General features: G+C 41.7%; 1 protein-coding gene across 9 annotated transcripts in view; it reads left to right on the top strand.

The window, feature by feature from the left end:
• PNPLA7 (patatin like phospholipase domain containing 7) overlaps positions 1-19,267 on the top strand; it is a 668,718-nt gene that overhangs the window by 490,850 nt on the left and 158,601 nt on the right. For all 9 annotated transcript variants that reach the window (XR_003858427.1, XM_029614471.1, XM_029614468.1 and 6 more), the window contains one exon: positions 366-484. Coding sequence is in view for 8 of the 9 variants with exons in the window: in XM_029614471.1 (XP_029470331.1) it covers positions 366-484 (119 nt within the window). In the remaining variant the exon portion in view is untranslated. The remainder of the gene's footprint in view (positions 1-365; positions 485-19,267) is intronic.

Below are 19,267 nucleotides of genomic sequence, written 5' to 3'. Positions count from 1 at the left end.
AATAAGGCAATTTTACAGCAGCACTAGGTACATTAAAAATCATTGTTCCTAAATTTTGACCCGGTAGAATCCTCCTGATCCTTTTGGGCCCCCAGTCTAATCAGAACCAATGCTTGAGACCTGGCATCCTGAGCCTTCATTTTCTGCTATCCTGGGGTTTTTTTTTTACTATTTTATATTCCTTCCTAACTTTCTTTAGTCTATAGTCCTTGACTGAGGACCATGCACCAGGGCTCTTTCTGGAACCCCGTAATCATGGCCTCTAAATCCAGCCACTAGTTGGTGTCATTATATGATGAGCTGTATCTTAAATCTGATCTTCTACTAGGCATCTCTAATATTTTGTACCACTTGCTGTTTTGCAGATTGAAATGTTTGAACGCGTGTTTGAGAAACAACCAGATCGACACTCTGATTTCTCTCGGCTAGCTCGTGTTTTAACTGGAAATGCCATTGCTCTGGTGCTTGGAGGTGGAGGAGCAAGGTGAGTTGGACTATAGATATACTAGCAACTGTACCTGTTCTATGCCCGGGCGGTGAGCCTTTTTATTGGCACATTTGCTCTTGTTTTGAGCAGAATTTCCCTAGAAATTCACTGTAAGTGTCCCTTCCACATACACACACCCTCATACAGGCTCCCTCACTCTCTGGCACACTCACACACATCCCCTCATATAGGCTCCCTCTCTGAAACCCACACTCAAGCATCCCGCGCACTCCCCCTCTTACCAACCAAGCTGTATCTCGCACTCCCCCACACCCCCTCTCCTCTCTCACACACACATTCTCTCTCACCGGCATCCCCCTCCCCTCATATAGGCTCCCTCTCTCTCTGAAACCCACACTCAAGCAACCCCCCCCACCCACCCTCTCTTACCTCCCATGCTCTCTCTCACACCCTCCCCACCCCCCTCTCACCAACCATGCTCTCTGTCACCCATCTCTCTCATACACAGACATTCTCTCTCACTGGCATCCCCTCCCCATGCTCTCTCTCACACCCTCCTGCTCTCTCTCACTCTCCCCGACACACATTCTCTCTTACCCGGCATGCCGCGGGACCCGTGCCGTTTGTGAGACCCCGGCATGCCGTGAACGGAGTGCGTCCCGCGGCACACGCTCCGTTCACAGCAAAGATGAAGGCTCGCGGCGAAAAGGGCAGGCCCCCATGTGCCGCGATCGGTGCGCCGGGCCTTCATCCTTTCCGCAAATGGAGCGTGTGCCGCATGACGTGCTCCGTTCGCGGCATGCCAGGGTCTCCTCTGCTATGTTCTGCCTGTCCCCAATGGCCACTGTCCTTCGTACCTCTGGCGTGTTTGAGCCACCAAGGCGGCCAGGGAGCCGCCTGCGCCATCTATTGGCAGGATGGGGAACATGCGCGCGAGCACTGACGGACACACTACCAAGCCTGATATATTATAGCACCATCTTTCGGTGGGCTGCGGAACATGCGCGCGAGTACTGACGGACACACTACCAAGCCTGATATATTATAGCACCATCTATCGGTGGGCTGCGGAACATGCGCGCGAGCACTGACGGACACACTACCAAGCCTGATATATTATAGCACCATCTTTCGGCGGGCTGCGGAACATGCGCGCGAGCACTGACGGACACACTACCAAGCCTGATATATTATAGCACCATCTTTCGGTGGGCTGCGGAACATGCGCGCGAGCACTGACGGACACACTACCAAGCCTGATATATTATGGATGGCAAAGTATGGGGCAGATTTTAAAAGCCCTGCGCGTGTAAATCTAGCCGGATTTACGCGCGCAAGTCCCTGGGCTTTTCTTGGGGGCGTGTCGGGGGCGTTCCGGGGCGGGGCCGTGGGCATGGTGCCGGCCCGGGGGTGTTCCGGGGGATTTAGTTAGGGCTGGGGGGTGGGTTAGGTAGGGGAAGGTGGGGGGGGGGGGGGGCAGGAAAAAAGTTCCCTCCGAGGCCGCTTTGAAATCGGAGCGGCCTCGGAGAGAATGGAGGCAGGCTGCTCGGCACGCACAGGTTGCACAATTGTGCACCCCCCTGCGCGCGCTGACCCTGGATTTTATAACATTATAAAATTGGGCATAGATTTGTTCGCGCCGGGTTGCGCAAACAAATCTACGCCCCCGCATAACTTTTAAAATCTACCCCTATATGTGTGGCTCTGGACCTCAAGTTTGAGCAGGTGCAGAAAGGGAAAGATGACTGATGGAATCATGTAATAGCATATGCAAAAGGCACAAGATTCTTGCCTTTGTGACTTATTATTATTTATGTATTTCTAAACATCTTATTAAGCCAAAATTCAGTTTTCTTTTAAAATGTATGAACTGAGAAAGCCAGATTATGACAAATGCCTTGTTATAACAACATTTTAAATATATGTCCTAGAGACATAGTTGCTTTAACATTAGGACACAGCAATGCTGTGCTTTGGGGCACATCTCTTTGCTTTGTTTTCCATCTTTTCTAAAGGTTGGGAAGCCAGATAAAGCTTGATCCCAGGCTCTGAATGTGTCTTTCAAAAAATGACTGAAAGCTAATACTTGATCCTTATAGTTCTGAGATCAGAACAAATTGTAGTCCATATGATCATCATTATTATCTTTTATTTATGGTATGTTTTCCAGCCAGAATGTTCAAACTGTGTAACATATTGTATACAGAGTTAGTACATTGCCTATAGGGTAAGGCAGTTCAGTGTAGTTGACAGTATTTAAATAGCCCTAGCTGAAGCAAGGTGTATCACACAAATAGTAAATAAAATATGATCATTCTTTGCATACAGAGTATAGTACATTGATTGTATGGTAAGGCATTTAGGGTAGATGACAATAAATAGCCCTTGCTGAAGTGATGTTTCTCCTACAAATAGTGACCATAAAGTTGTATAATTCTTTACATATAGATAGACAGCTGGAAGATTATAGTGATTAAATAATATTATCAGAGTAAGGAATATCACATAAATAATGCAACAGAGCAATATCCATATCATTTGGCTAAAATCTTTGGGAATATTACAGTCTTAGGATATTAAACATAAATAGTGCAATCTGCCCACATAGTGAAGAGTATAGTCTGTGGTAGGAATTGTGTTCTTTCGGTCCGATACGGCATTTGGACGCGCGTTTTGGACGTGCTAGCTTTACCCCTTATTCAATAAGGGGTAATAGCGCGTCCAACCCCCCGAACCTAATAGCGCCTGCAACATGCAAATGCATGTTGATGGCCCTATTAGGTATTCCCGCGCGATTCAGAAAGCAAAATGTGCAGCCAAGCCGCACATTTTGCTTTCAGAAATTAGCGCCCTCCCAAAGGTAGGTGCTAATTTCTCCAGGCACTGAGAAAGTGCACAGAAAAGCAGTAAAAACTGCTTTTCTGTGCACCCTCCGACTTAATATCATAGCGATATTAAGTTGGAGGTCCCGAAAGTTTAAAAAAAGTAAAAAATTTAAAAAAAAAATTTTTAAATGGGCCCGCGGCTGTCAGGTCGAAAACCGGACGCTCAATTTTGCTGGCATCCAGTTTCCGAGCCCATGGCTGTCAGCGGGCTCAAGAACCAATGCCGGCAAAATTGAGCGTCGGCTGTCACAGCCGCCACTTCCATCAAAAAAAGAGGCACTAGGGACGCGCTAGTGTCCCTAGCGCCTCTTTTTACCGCCAGGCCTAATTTAAATAAATTAAGATACTGTATCGCGCGCACAGGAGAGTGGCCTGTGTGCGCGACGGGGAAGCAGGTGTTCGCCCGCTCTCCCGCGTTTTTACTGTATCGGCTCGTTTGTTGGATACAGAGACCTTGAAGAGGTTCCAGACAAGGAGAGAAAAATCCATATGTATATATTTATCTACATGGTTTTGTACATGTGATTTTGCTGGTATGTATTCAGCATAATAGGCAGGGAGATAGGTGGAGAAACCACTTAGTAGTACAGGTTGTATTCTATCTAGTAGCCCTTACAGATCCACTCCTCCCACATAGTGTCAGGTGACATCGCCGGGATGGAGGGGGGCGTTAACCCCTTGCTGTCTATGCTGGAGGATGGATAATTTTCAAAGTGAATTATGTGGGTAAAGCAGTGCTGTATGTGCAGAAATGGCCTTTTACAAAATTACTTGCCCAGCGTCATCTGATGTCATCTCCAACTTGGCCCAAATGGACAACTACTGTACTTTTAATTCCTGTTCAACAGTTGTGATACAAGTTTTACTTTTGGACGTTGGCAGCTTCATAGCCAGATTGGTCAACGCGTTACTTGTTCAATGTGAGCTTCTCCGCACTGAAAATTGTTGTCTTGCATCCTTTATTGAAACAGGCTAACTTAGAATTCATGGACCCATCCAGTTATAGACAAATCTCCATCTTACCATTATTGTCAAAAAGTATTGAAAAAATAATGTTGGATCAGTTACAAGCTTACTTCACTGATAATTTGCTGTGTAGCTTCATGTTTCATCCACATCACAACACTGTCTATATTACTGTCCAATTTTGACCTCATTCACCAAGGCTTTGATAATGGCACCAAATTTCTTCTGGGGTTTTTAGATATCACTTCAGCTTTTGACACCCTTAATTATGATATGTTACTTAAGCGTTACTGAAGACCCTCAAGGCTCTTCGCTTTCACTTGTCCAATATTTATCTTGCACCTCATTATTTGGTTCTTGACATCAAATTACAATTAATATACAATTCTTCTTTCCCATCACTTCCACAATAGATCAGGCCTTTTAAAAACTATGCTGTCTTTTCCAGATTAGAGATTGGTTGTTCAACAATAACCTTGCCTTAAATATTAGTAAAATTAAAATCATCATGTAATCAAGAACAGTTTTGTCTGAAGTCCCCCTGAGCTTCACCTTTGAAGGGCAAGTAATCCCTGTTGATCTTGAAGGACATGACTTGGATGTCATTGTGGATTCCCTTCTATCTCTGCATCTGCATATTAATACTTTAATTCAGTCTTATTTCAAGCTTCATCAGTTACGGTCACATAAACCTTTTCTCCATAACTCGGATTTCCATTTGGTCACTCAGTCACTTGTTCTCTCCTTAGATTACTGTAATGCACTCTTTCTATGTCTTCCCCATTCTTATCTTCAATCACTCCTGTTAATTCAAACTTCTGCAGCTTGACTCATTTCGGGGGTTACATTAAGAGCCATATCTCACCCATTCTTGCAAAGTTACATGGCTGCCAGTTATTTGGCGGGTTAAGTTCAAAGTTTTCATATTTGTATTTACCCTTCATGACTTTACTCTTGCTTGCATTTCTTCATCTATTCAAAGATATTTTCCTGCTCGCTGTCTTACTCAGCATCCAAATTCCACCACTGAAGCACATCCACATAGTTGAATCTTGAGAGTGTATTTTCAGCATTGCGAGTCCTAGTCTTTGGAATAAACTGCCAGACAAGATCAGAGCAGAAAGTGACCTCCTCCAGTTTAGAAAGCTATTAAAAATGCTTTCTCATGTACTTTCCCAGACTGATGATATTCTGATTTTGATATTATAATTAGATGTTTTTAAACTGAATATTTGTATACTTTTAGTCATTATGTAAGTTGGTTTTTTGTCTTTTATTTGTGTTGAATTTTATGTATGTAGAACTGTTAATTGCTGAGATTTTTCAATCAGAATATAAACTGAGTAAATAAATATGCGGATGAACTTAGTGCATATGTCCTGTTGGCACATAAGTTTACCTACATTAAATGGAAGCGTTTCTGGGGATGGAGCGCAAGTAAAATTTCCCAAGAAATTTGTGGACATTTCAGCAGGTTTTAAATGTGCACAGTTAGTTTCAATGGGATCATTTTCAAAGTGGACTTATACATATGACTCCACTTAGAAAATTGGTGTAACATGTGTTTTTGCCAGCTAACGTGTGATATTACAAAATTACCCCCTAAATGTCTGTTATGGTTTTATCCAGTCTTCACCTTTGGCAGTTGCTACCACAACATCTAATGTTGTTATTGTTAGCCATGAAGATACAGTGTCATTGGTTTAGCAGTAAGTTGATATACAGTATTTGATATGTTTTATTTGATAAATAAACCCACTTATTTTTTATCTTAGTCATTTAATATACCACATTTAGTATTGCTTTGATTGTCTCTTGTGATTGTGTTTTAACTGTCCTATATTGTTGTATGTATCTTATCGTAATCCCTTTTATGATATTTATGTGAAGCGGAATATCAATTGATATTAAAGTTATATCACTATGACAAGTAACAGTCTGCATATTTCAATTTGCTTTAAAATGAATCCAAAATAATGGGAGAACTAATTTCAAATGATTTTACCTGAATAAACAGTGAAAATTAGAAGCTGACAATTGCCTTCACCTCTACAAGTAAAAGTATCTGTGCTGCTTTCTAAGATGTTTTCCGCATTATTTTTATATTTGTTTTTCATGTGAGCATTTTCCTTTCCCTGGTCAGTCCTTCTAAATCTGGGACTGCCACAATGTAGTTTACCTAGGGCATCCATAACATCTCCAGACCATGCCTTTCATTCTCAATATTCAGCCAATAGATGCTCCCATTCCATAATTCAGGAGGAAAAATGTGGCTGCAAATTAGAGAAATCTGAGAATTGGTCTAGAGTTCATATTTAAATTGGATCTTCACAAATTATCCTTTAGAAGTACTTGTCTACTAACTGAGAAACAGGAGACAAAAGAATGGGCTAGGTTATTTGTGTGGTAGTGTGCCATGCTATATGCCTTGCTCACTGGAGATGTAAGTAGCACTATGATTTTAAGACATTTGGATCTAAGGCAACACTGGTCTGAATTTTTTAGGTAAAGAGCCAGTAGAATTGTAATTGTCTAATTCTCAATGACTTTTCATGTGATTCATCGATTAGTCAGCTCTGGATTGTCTAAATACACAAAGATGAATGATAGCCTTGCTAAGTCCAGCAATATTGCATTAAATAATTGGAATAACACCTGAGGTGGAATGAGGAGATGATGCTGGTACATTTTCTCTCATAAATTAAACTTGCAAAAGTTATTTTGTCACTACTCAATATCACATGCAGGGCTGCAAGTTTCTGATAGCAGAAAAACAGAATAAAGAAGCTTTTGTATGTGTAACTTCTGCCTGATGAATTCCTTCTTTGTTTTAATGGAGGAGGACCTGTTCTCAGATGGCACGTAAAGAAATGTGCTTATATAATATGTAGGTCTTCTGATCTTCAAAGTAAAAGAAAGCAGAGTGCTCTTTCTAAGGTTTGCATTTTGATTAGATAAACTATAGTATGTCTGTTGGTCAGTTTCTGAGCTCCTGTTCTCTTAGCAACTGATTTTCAGAGACCATGTAGGTATTCTTGACCATTTCATATTCTTGAAGTCTTTCATAATTAAACCTACTTTGCGAGGCTATGAGGCATATTACTTGTAAGCCTTTATACCATGTTTCAGCCATTCTGTTTTATACATCTGGTTCCCAGGCAGGAAGCCAAGCCGACCTGTATTTTAAGAGAAACCTGAGCTATCAGGTGAACTAAGCTGATTTGAGAGCTGCTTTTGTTGAATGGTTACCTGCTCTTCTGTCCCATGCAGTTGTATCCAGCAGCATTCAGATTAATTTAAATTGGAGTCATCCTAATAACTCCCTCCTGAGCTTATGACTGCTGAGATAATGTTGAAGCTGTCATTTTACTGCATATATTTGGGCCCTCTCTCTTTTGTTCAAACAGAAAATAGAATGGGAGCTACAGTATAATAATGTGAGAGAGCAGAGCAAGCAGATAACTGCAGGATTGGATTCATTTGTAATTATAATGCTCCAGGTACTTATGATGTGAATCAGATTGAGTCGTCCTCTTCCAGGCTGTCATCAGAAGCCTGGAATGCCCTCTTCTCTGTTATCTTCCATGGTTTCTGACATTTACTGTGATTTCTGCTCCTCCTCTCCACCCCACCTCTCCCTGTAATTTTGTAACAATTTACTGTTGAGAAAAGTTGGCATCTGTTTCTTTGTCTGAAAATGGTATTATAGAAAACTTAAAGAGATTTAAGCATCTAGTATGCGCTGTGAAAATGATGATAGCAATTCTTCTGTGGTGCTGAATGTTGTAGAGCCCTGGTTTCCAACCCTTTGCAATCAAGTCATTCTCAATCAGGTTTTTTTTTTTGTCTTTTTTTTTTTTAACTGTTTCACTACAAGTTTGACATTAGAGGCTTTGCTAAACCTAAAATATCTCTCAACTTGTCTGACCCTGCCAAAGAGATATAAAATTAACATTACCATATTTTCCTTTAGACGCTAGGACTGCTTTCTCAGTGGGAGATTGATGGCTCATATTGTAGTGTTGTTCTGAAAAAGTCTTCTTTATTTTAGTCTTTCAAAAAAAATGGTTTTTTTAGCCCTTTTTTGTTTACAAAGTTTTTATAGTTCTGGTTATATTCTTCTTATAAATTTGACAAAAAAACCTTTTTTAAAAAATGTGCAGCTGATGTGCTTCATGAATATCATTTATGAAAGAATAAAAGGTTGGATATAGGTTTTTGACCAGTGATTGGAATTTGTGGTTGCAGTTTGAACAGTAGAACAGATAAAGTCTCTGAAGATTTTTCTCATTTTTTTAAAGTAAAATATTATTCAGCACTTTTGAATATTTAGTGGAGTCATTTCTTATTGGGGTATTATATCTGAGATTGTTTTCTTTATGCATATATGAGAGAGTCCATAAGAAACTCCCTTAAACCACCTTAAAGGACCAGTCACAGGTAACTGGCCCTTAAGCATTGCAAGAGATTCTGGTCTAAGGGAGTTCCCTTTAGCCAGGGGTTAAGTTGTCAGGGCAGAGAGAGCTTGAGAGAGGCCCCTGGAAGCAGAGGGAGAGTTACAGATTGCAAGGACCTCCCAAGAGTAAAGCTTTGAGCCATACCTGAAGTGTAAGGTGAGCTATATTGTTTTGTGTTATCTGAAGTGAAGGCATGCAGCCAGATTATTCAAAGCTAATTCCTCTGTAAATAAAGTGCATTTAAGCAACAGCCAGAGCCTATCTGTTGTTTCTCTGGCTAATATCAAGCCATTCATCGCTATAGTTATCACATATGGTGTCGTTCATGGAATTTTTTTTCTCTAAGCGTGGCAAAGAGAGAAAACCCAAAACTGATTGTGTGTAACCTGCCTAAAGAAATAGAGTAGGAAAGAAGAAGGTGTTGCTATAAGGGAAGAGCACAGAAGTTTAAAGTACAGACACAGGCCTGCAGCCACAAGAAGAAAAAAAAACCCTCTGCAGAGGGGGTTGTTTTTTTCCCTGGGGCCCAATTGCAACCCACATTTGCACACAGACCAAGGAGGCTATCCCCGCCTGATTAGTCAGGGGTCAAGGAATGAATAAGGGCCAGATAGCCAGCAGGTATTTTTTGTTTTATTCCGTTCTCCTATCCCCGGAGAGGTAGTAACTTGGGCCAGCACAATAGCAACAGAATGGAACAGATGTTCCAGGTCTTTACTATGTGCAAACACAAATTATCCAACAGCAGGTGATACAGCAACAGGTGTGATACAGCAGCACACAGTATTACTTCAGATAGGGGAGGCTGTGCAGGCTGCTCTGAACAGGATACCACAGGCAACCTCAATGTCTCATACCCTATTTTTTTTTTTTTAATTTTATTTTTATTCATTTTCATCTACATTTAAGTAATCACTCTTACTTCCAACAAAAATTAGAGATACATAAGCATATGTTAAAGCACAATTACAACACAAGAAATCTTCAACAATATCTACAAGCATAAACCCTAAAAATAATCTTTAAGCATATAATCTATATTAATCATATACTCATGACCCCCACAATAAAGGAAATAAGGAAACAAGTGGGAGGGAGGGTGAAGAAATCCTGGGAGTATAATAAAGAAAATATGATAGAAACAGGCTGTGTATCCAACACTATATAACGTGTACTTTCAGGGACTAGATTGTTACTAAGGATTGGGTAGTTATGGTCCTAGCGTTTATGAAAGATTTCAGTTGTTCTGGGATAAAGAAAATGAAGGACTCATCATTCACTTTTACGAAACATTTACAAGGATATCTTAATGTAAAGTTATAACCGAGAGCTGTTACTTGGGACTTTAAAGCCAGAAATTCACGGCGTCTCTCCTGTGTGACACGAGTAAGGTCAGGATAAATTCTGACCTGCTGAGTAAAGAAACTAGCTGATAAATTTTTAAAATATCTTTGCATTATTTGACTTAAATCAGCCTCATTAAAGAAAGTCACTATCAGGGTTCCTCATTCATAAACTTCTTCCACAGAACTTTCCAAGAACTGTGTTAAATTCTCTAGTATCTCAGGCTGTTTTTGGTTGTTTCTTGCACTAGGAGTTATTGGTACAAAAGACAGCTTATTCACTACAGGTGAATTTTGTTCTTCAAATCTTAACACTTCCACCATAAACTTTTTCAAAGTTATAAGCAAATCTTGACCTAAAATTCTAGGAAAATTCAACAAACGTAGGTTTAATCTTCTATTAAAATTTTCCAGTTGTTCTAATCTCCTGTTATGATAGTTTATATCCTTGATTAATTTAACCACACAGTCTGAGTTCTTGAGTTTAATGATTCTGCTTTTCCAATCTGTTCTTTAAATCCAGAAGACTGCTCCTCCATTTTCTCTTCCAGTACTTCCATCTTTTTCTTTACACGCCTCAGTTCTGACCCTTGTTCCTTGTGGCACTGGCCTAAGGTGGCCATTAAATCCCATAACGCTTCCAGCGTTACAACCTCAGGTTTAGATGGAATATGAAAAGACTCACCCATATCTTCCAGGTGGGTTGAGTCACTTTCCTCCCTTGCTGTCCCAGGCATTCCTGTCGCTCCAGCCGAGGTTCCAGATTCTCTGTCCGGCGTTGGTCAGGAAACACGCCCCAGCTCCAACGCTATTCGGGTCCTCCGACCACGACTGTGCTAAGCTCTGCCCGGGTGAGACCGCTCTCAAGCCCCCACCATCCGGAGTCACACATTCGACGTCATCCAACGGCGCCCCGGGCTTGGGAGAGGAGCCAGACAATCTCGGGACCTGAGGAGGTTGAAGGTACGGAGGGCTCAGAGTCACCTCCCCTGGTGGTTCCCTCGCTCCCTCGGGGTTACTCACATCGGGGAATTCACCCTCCTTCTCGATGGTTGGAGTGGAACGGTAAGATGTTATCAATCTCTGGGAAGAGGGCATAGCGGCTTCGGTGGGATATAAGTGCACTTTGCCCTTCCTTTTATGAGGCATCTTAAGAAGAAACGTAAGCACACAGAGAGAGCGTTCCTCCGATCCAACTTACACAGCCGCCATCTTGCCCCCCTCATACCTTATTTAAAATGAAGGCTGGCGAAGACCCGGAGGTCTTCTTGAAAAACTTTGAAAGAACGGCCCGGCCATCTGCTTGGCCCAAAACAAGTTGGACAACCTACCTGGTGAACTTGCTCATGGGTGAAGTCAAGTGGCTTTCCAAGCAGCCAACCAAGGTGGGAGGGCCACCAATTCAGAGGTCAAGGCTTCTGTCTTGGAGAGAGCTTGGGTATACCTCAGAAACATACTGGCAGCAGTTCTGGTAGGGTGCCCTGCAGCCTGGGGAAGAGCCCTAGAAATCTTTCACTGCCTAAAAGATGCCAGCTGGAACTGAACTAGAAGTCCAACAGGTGCTTCTGGAGAAGTTCCTGAACAGGCATGAACCCCCCCCCACCACCACTAATGTGGAATTAGGTCTGCAGACACACAGACCTCACATTTGAAAGAGCCCTAGAAATGGCAGAAGCTTCCATCAGGTGCAATTTATGTCCGATGATCTAAGGAGGCTATAAAGGCAAGCCCCCTGGTGAAGCACAGAGAATGAAGCTCATCAGCAGCATTCTTCCGAGATGACTAGCTCTTCTTCCGGACCCAGATCCCAGGCCACAGTCCCTTCCACATGCTTTAACTGTGGTCGGAGAAGTAACTTGGCAAGGGACTGTCAATATGAAGGAAATGGAATTATGGATGTTGGCCTAGTGACCCAGCTGACATTAGAAGGTGAAATACACGTGGGGAAAAAGCAAATCTAAACAGAGGTAGATCCTCAGTCGAAGGAAGAAGGGAACCATGGAGAGGCTGGAGCAGCCCAGGGAGGGGGGGGGGGGGGGAGGGGGAATGCCTTTAGCTTTTGTACCCTTTCCATGGAGAATGGCCTTGATGAAGAGCACTACCCATATTGACAAGCTGACGAAGGGGAGCCCTTGGAAGGTCAGGGGCAGTATAGGGGGCAACCTACTCCACAGGCTTGCTTGTTCTGTTTGGTGGAGGACCATATGGAGGAGGGATGTCCCTGGTGTAAAGACAAAACATGGAGTACAATTATTAGGATTTGTGGATCGCCTAATACAAAAAGGCCTATGCAGTGAACAGTATAATGTACATATTTATAAAACATATATAATCATAAAAAAGACATACACCTGAAAAGGGTGCAGAGCAACATGGAAGAGTACCAGAGGTGAGACTAGGGCCCCAGAATGAAAACGACAACTGGGAGCGTGAATGGTGCTGCACGTGACCAATGCAGTCAAAGACTTGCTTCCTCAGCATACTGTTCCTTCTCCAATGCCAGCAGCACACAAAGCACCACAGTAGCAAAAATGTAATTATAGGGGGAAGGGGCTCCATCTTTAAAGAATGTGCAAACCCCATTTATGCATAAATACTGAGAAGTAATGGTCAACAAGCAAGCTTTTGATAATACTTTCTTATTTGACTAATTCAGTACATTTGTGACTAGCTTTTGAGAACTCTGCTCCCCTAATCAGGTCAGTGAAGAGACAGTGCAGTTATACAGGGTTTAAATAGTACATTCAGCTAGGCATGGAATTGTCTGTATATGCAAGGAAGCTGCAAATTACATTTACAGCTCAGTAAAGACAGGGCAGGTTCTAGGCTAGCCTACTCCCTGTGTAAAAACTGCAACTGACGCCCCACCTCCTCCCGACCCTTAAAAAGTAGATTTGCTCCCACCACTATCTCTCTTCCGAGATATCTCCCCCCTGAAACACTATTAATCCCCCCCTAACCCTTCTGTACTCCCCAGCAACAAATTTAGGATTTTGTCACCCCTAGATGACATGCCTCCTCCTCCCTACCCTCTCAGGAAAGTCTGACAACACCAGTGGTGTCTGGAGTCTATATAAGATAGGACAGAACCCCGATATAAACCCTACATGTCTAGTTTTATCCATAGATCCTGTATCAACAGAATTTCCCGTGATGGGAGCAGTGCAGAACTAGAAAGTTTACGTTATAACTCACAATGCCAAAAAAAAAATGGAGTTGTCATCTCAGAACAGGAACACTAACTTCCTCTACTACCAGGCACTTTGTGAAGTAAAAAAAAAAAAAAAAAGCCCTGCAAAAGTCACTCAGAACCTATATGGTAAACCTGCCATACCAGAACATCAATAATTCTCAGGACTCAAACAGCAACAACCTACCTTTGAAAAGGCCTCAAATATTACACCAAGCCCTAGAACACTAACATACCTACAATTGGAAAAGAAAATAGCAAGCTTGGACTGCTAGCTCACATGCTAGCAGAATATCTCACCTTGCTCATATATGCAGGAAACAGACAGGCCTCACCAAATACAGATTAAGTGACCACAAAATAGAAATAGAAACATGCCAACAAAAAATGGGAAACTCCAAGAAGCCAGACTAAATGAAATGCAGCAGTGGAGAAATGGAAATGTTTTCTCCTGTATGTACTGTGCAGAATACAGAGATATGAGAGATTGCATTCCCAAAGCTGACATATTCAAATGAAATGCATTTCTTCTACCTTTTGTCTAGATATTTTTTCTTTTTTTTTAGTTCAACTGTTAAAGAATTAACAATAAAAAGAAGAGTAATATATGGCAGTCACAAATGTATAATCAGACATCAATAATTTGAATTTATATACAGAAGAACAGGAGCTCACATTTTCAAATAAGCAGAAATTGATTAAGAACATAAGAGCATGCCATACTGGGTCAGACCAAGGGTCCATCAAGCCCAGCATCCTGTTTTCAACAGTGGCCAATCCAGGCCATAAGAACCTGGCAAGTACCCCAAAACTAAGTCTATTCCATGTTACCGTTGCTAGTAATAGTGGTGGTTATTATCTAAGTCAACTTAATTAATAGCAGGTAATGGACTTCTCCTCCAAGAACTTATCCAAACCTTTTTAAAACACAGCTATACTAACTGCACTAATCATATCTTCTGGCAACAAATTCCAGAGTTTAATTGTGCGTTGAGTGAAAAAGAACTTTCTCCGATTAGTTTTAAATGTGCCACATGCTAACTTCATGGAGTGCCCCCTAGCCTTTCTATTATCCGAAAGAGTAAAAATCCAATTCACATCTACCCGTTCTAGACCTCTCATGATTTTAAACACCTCTATCATATCCTCCCTCAGCTGTCTCTTCTCCAAGCTGAAAAGTCTTAACCTCTTTAGTCTTTCCTCATAGGGGAGCTGTTCCATTCCCTTTATCATTTTGGTCACCCTTCTCTGTACCTTCTCCATCGCAATTATATCTTTTTTGAGATGCAGCGACCAGAATTGTACACAGTTTTCAAGGTGCGGTCTCACCATGGAGCGATACAGAGGCATTATGACATTTTCACTTTTATTCACCATTCCCTTTCTAATAATTCCCAACATTCTGTTTGCTTTTTTGACTGCCACAGTACACTGAACCGACGATTTCAATGTGGAATCCACTATGACGCCTAGATCTCTTTCTTGGGTAGTAGCACCTAATATGGAACCTAACATTGTGTAACTATAGCATGGGTTATTTTTCCCTATATGCATCACCTTGCACTTACCCACATTAAATTTCATCTGCCATTTTGATGCCCAATTTTCCAGCCTCACAAGGTCTTCCTGCAATTTATCACAATCTGCTTGTGATTTAACTACTCTGAACAATTTTGTATCATCTGCAAATTTGATTACCTCACTTGTCGTATTTCTTTCCAGATCATTTATAAATATATTGAAAAGTAAGGGCCCCAATACAGATCCCTGAGGCACTCCACTGCCTACACCCTTCCACTGAGAAAATTGTCCATTTAATCCTATTCTCTGTTTCCTGTCTTTTAGCCAGCTTGTAATCCACGAAAGGACATCACCACCTGTCCCATGACTTTTCATGAGGAACTTTGTCAAATGCCTTCTGAAAATCCAAGTACACTACATCTACAGGATCACCTTTATCCACATGTTTGTTAACTCCTTCAAAAGGAAGAAGGGAACACATTCCGCAACTGCTTTCTCATATTTGCAATATAACTGTACCAAATTCCACCCAGCATGAATCGTTAACACTGTAGTATCCTTCTAGTGAAGCAAGATTAACTGCAAGGCAATTGTAAAGAGAAAAATCAATCAATTTCTGCTTAGTTAGTCATTGAGGTAGATATAGCTTGTGACTTACAAATGGATCTTTTATTTTTCTAATTAGATTGGTCCTATTCTGTTTTTTCCACCTCTTGTGTCTCCTTTCCATTTTCTGTTTCTTCTTTCCTCTTGTTTTCTTCTTTTCCTCTCCTATGTCTCTGACATTGATCTTTTCCTTTGATATCATTTTTCTCTATTTCTCTATTCACTCAAGCTAGATTTCATTCCTCCTTTCTCACCTCTTTTATCCTCCAGTTTTCACTTTCCCAACTCTTCATTTCCTCAATTCTTCCCTCCATTGTTCCATCTCAGCCCTCCTTGTCCTCCTCACTGGGCTACTTCCTTTACCAGTCTCTAGCTATCTAACTCCCTTGTCCTCCCCTCCAAGAGCTGCCTCCTTTTTGGTTCTCTGAACACCCCCTACCTACCACTACCCAAATCATTCCTATGCTGATCTTCTCTCTTCAAATATCCCCTTCTCTTCTCCCAACCACTCCCTTTTCCTCTCACCTATTTGCAAGCTTTCCTGTCTCCTCCAGTCACCCCTTCCCATGCTGTATCCCATCCACCTTCACTTTTACCTCTCCTTCATTCAGGCATTTTAAAACAGATTATATTCAAGTATTTTATCATGCATTCTGACACCCCTCTCCACTTTCAGTCTTACTCCTCCACCTCCCTCATCTCACCAGTCTCTTATGAGCATTGTTCTTCCTAGTCCTCAATCACCCTCATTCCTCAACTTTCACTCCTTCACCTTCTCTCCTCTTCCTCCTTCTCCTACTCTTTATCAAGCCTCCTATTTCTCCTCTTTTCTTTCATCCACTCCCTAGAACTCCATTTTCACCCTCTGTAATATCCCCAACTTCATCTGCTTTCCTCCTCCACTCATGTCCTTGCCAGCTCCAGCTCCTCCAGAATCACTCACTTCCTCCCCTATCTTCAGTTCCTTTTTCTTTCACCCCTTCCTCTGCTCCCCACTCTATAACCTCCAGTTCCTTTTCACTGCCTCTCACCCACTTCCTAGCCCTCCAGGTACTTTATGCCATCTATTAAAATCTCTCCCCATTTATCTCCCTGTTTTTATGCCCCTTTAGGTCATTGTATACGCACACTGTTTTGGATTACACTAACTTGAGTGAAAAAACTCCAGTGTGGTCTGTATTTATAACAAACTCAAGTCTTATTCCTGAGAGTGTTTGTTATTAGCAGTCATATTCTCATAAGTAGGATAACTATGACAAGGGGACAAGAAGTAAATCCAGTTAATATGCCATTGCATGCTTGGAGATGTAGTCCTGCTGTTCTTAGGGAATTCAGTTGAGAAATCAGAACTACATCTCTATGTATGCAAAGGGGCAAAACCAGGACTGGCTCAGCTTGTTCCTCTTGACATGGAGCTATATGGTCATACTAGTTACAACCAGAGCCCAAGGTTTACTGTGGCAGAATTGTCAAGATTCTGCAAAAGAGTTGGCAAATTCAGTGGCAGATTTTGTAAAATTCTATAGCAATTCTGTTGCACATGTGCCTCAATTTAAAATTTAAATAATGTATTACAATTTTAATGATTGGGGCTGGGGAGGAAGCTGGGAAAGGGATCTGGGACTAGGAAGAGAAGAAATCACAGAAGGAAACGTAGGCAGGAGAGGTAGAGAAATAAGGGATAGAGGAGAGGATGGGGGATTCAGAGAACATAAGAAAAAGAAATAGAAGGTAAGGAGGTAAAGGCGTGAAGATGGGTCAGTAGTTGGAATGGAGGAGAGGATCAAGGATAGGGAAGGTGGGAAGCCAGGGAATAATGGGGATGGGTAGAATAGGAGGGAAGACTGGGATGAGGAAGAGAAGGATGGATGAAGGTGGAGGAGAAGGGAAGATTGGGACTGAGTGGAGAAGGAAAGAAGACTCAGTGCCCCCCCCCCCCCCCCCCCCCCGACCACACACTTTCATAGTGATGACAGCAGAAAAAGACCAAATAGTCCATCCAGTCTGCCCAGCAAGCTTCTTATGGTTGGAATGTAAACCGATGTGATATGTAAAATCGAACACCGGTATATAAAAATAAATAAATAACTGCCGCTCTATCCTGTTGCCCCCATATTTCTGTTAAAGGTAGTAACTGCCACTCAGGCAGGTTACCTCCTATTTCTGTTAAGGGTAATAATATATACAATCAAAACTAAGCAACTTGTGAGGCAGTGACCCTAGTGTTCCCCTATTTATCTGTGCAGGCCCAGGCTAAATGCCTGGTCCCCCTTAAATGCCTTAAGGAGAGTATTCTCTCTGGGTGGGATCCTGCACGGAAGGTGGGGCTCAGACGGCATACCCAGAGACTAGGGAATGAGAACTAGGATCCAGGTGGGGAGGAAGGCAGCTCCTGTAACATAACACTGCCCAAACACTGAGCTGAGACAAAGCAGGACAAATTATGAGTAGAGAGAGTACACTGAATGTAAAGGCAGTCAATTGTTGTGTATATGACTGAAGCTGTGCATAAAGATTATTTTTTAAGAAAGGATTCAGACTGAATTTCTGCCTCCAGGCCTGTGGGAATCACCACTTGTTCCCACACAACTGTCAAACCCATAAAAAAATTACTGCTAGTAATATTTTTATAGGGTGAGCAGCCTTCTTGATAATTCAGACAGTGCTGCTTGAATGTGTTTTACTTTTGAACTTGTCTGTGCTTTTTCCCTAATACAGGGGTCAGGAACCTTTTTGGCTGAGAGAGCCATGAACGCCACATATTTTAAAATGTAATTCCATGAGAGCCATACAATATGTTTAAAACTAAATACAAGTAAATGTGTGCATTTTATGTAAGATCACACTTTTAAAGTAGAATAAGTCTCTGAAAATATTACACCAGGCCTTAAGACACCAATACATCTCCTATTAGGAAAACAGACCAAGTCAGGCTGCTATAGAGTCCTACACAGAAACTACACGCCAGCAGAAAACCTCACCTGAATCACGTGCTGACCCTCACCTAACATAGAATAAAGAGACCAAAACGCATAACTAGAAGCATGCAGAAAAATCTGAATTGGAAACTGCAACAAGCCAGAGTCTCTGTATGCAGTGTAACAAAGGAAAAAAGAAACATATAAAATCATCAGCATTAAAACTGTACTAACAAAAAGAACATATTTCGAAACAGCTGATGAGTGGAATATCCAATAATTAAAAACTCATATAAAAAATTTCCAGATACCAACAAAATATTTCAAAATAGCAGACACAAAGACCCAGTAATGAAAAATAATAAGGATACAAAAAATGTTTTGCTCTGCATACCTGGGAACGTTTGATATCCAGGTGTCCTGAGATTGTTCTGGATTAGCAGGAGGGAGGGGTGGTTTGCTTGGAACTTTCTCCTCTCTGTCACATACCAGCGCTCTCTCTCACACTGGCTCTCAATTACACACCTATACACACATGCTCTCAGTCACTCACATATACACATGCTTTTTCTCTTTCACTTATATAGGCTCTTACACATTTACACACATGCTGTCTATCTTTTCACGCTTACACACACACACAGGCTTTCAATCACATAAATACATGCTGTCTTTTTCTCTCACACACAGACTCTCATTCACATGCTTATAAACATTTTCTCTCATTTACACACAGGCTCTGAATCACATACTCACATGCTCCCTCACCTAAATCACCTCTCAATCACACACAGACACACATGCTCTCTCTTACTTATACACACAGGCTCTTAATCATACATACACATGATTTCTCTCACACACAAAGGATCTCAATCATACACACATACTCTTTCACACAAACAGGTTTTCAATCACAAACTTACACATGCA

Source organism: Rhinatrema bivittatum, chromosome 8 (genome assembly GCF_901001135.1).
Source record: "Rhinatrema bivittatum chromosome 8, aRhiBiv1.1, whole genome shotgun sequence".
NCBI lineage: Eukaryota > Metazoa > Chordata > Amphibia > Gymnophiona > Rhinatrematidae > Rhinatrema > Rhinatrema bivittatum.
The sequence above is the reverse complement of the archived record's forward strand: the minus strand, read 5'-3'. Positions and strand labels throughout refer to the sequence as shown.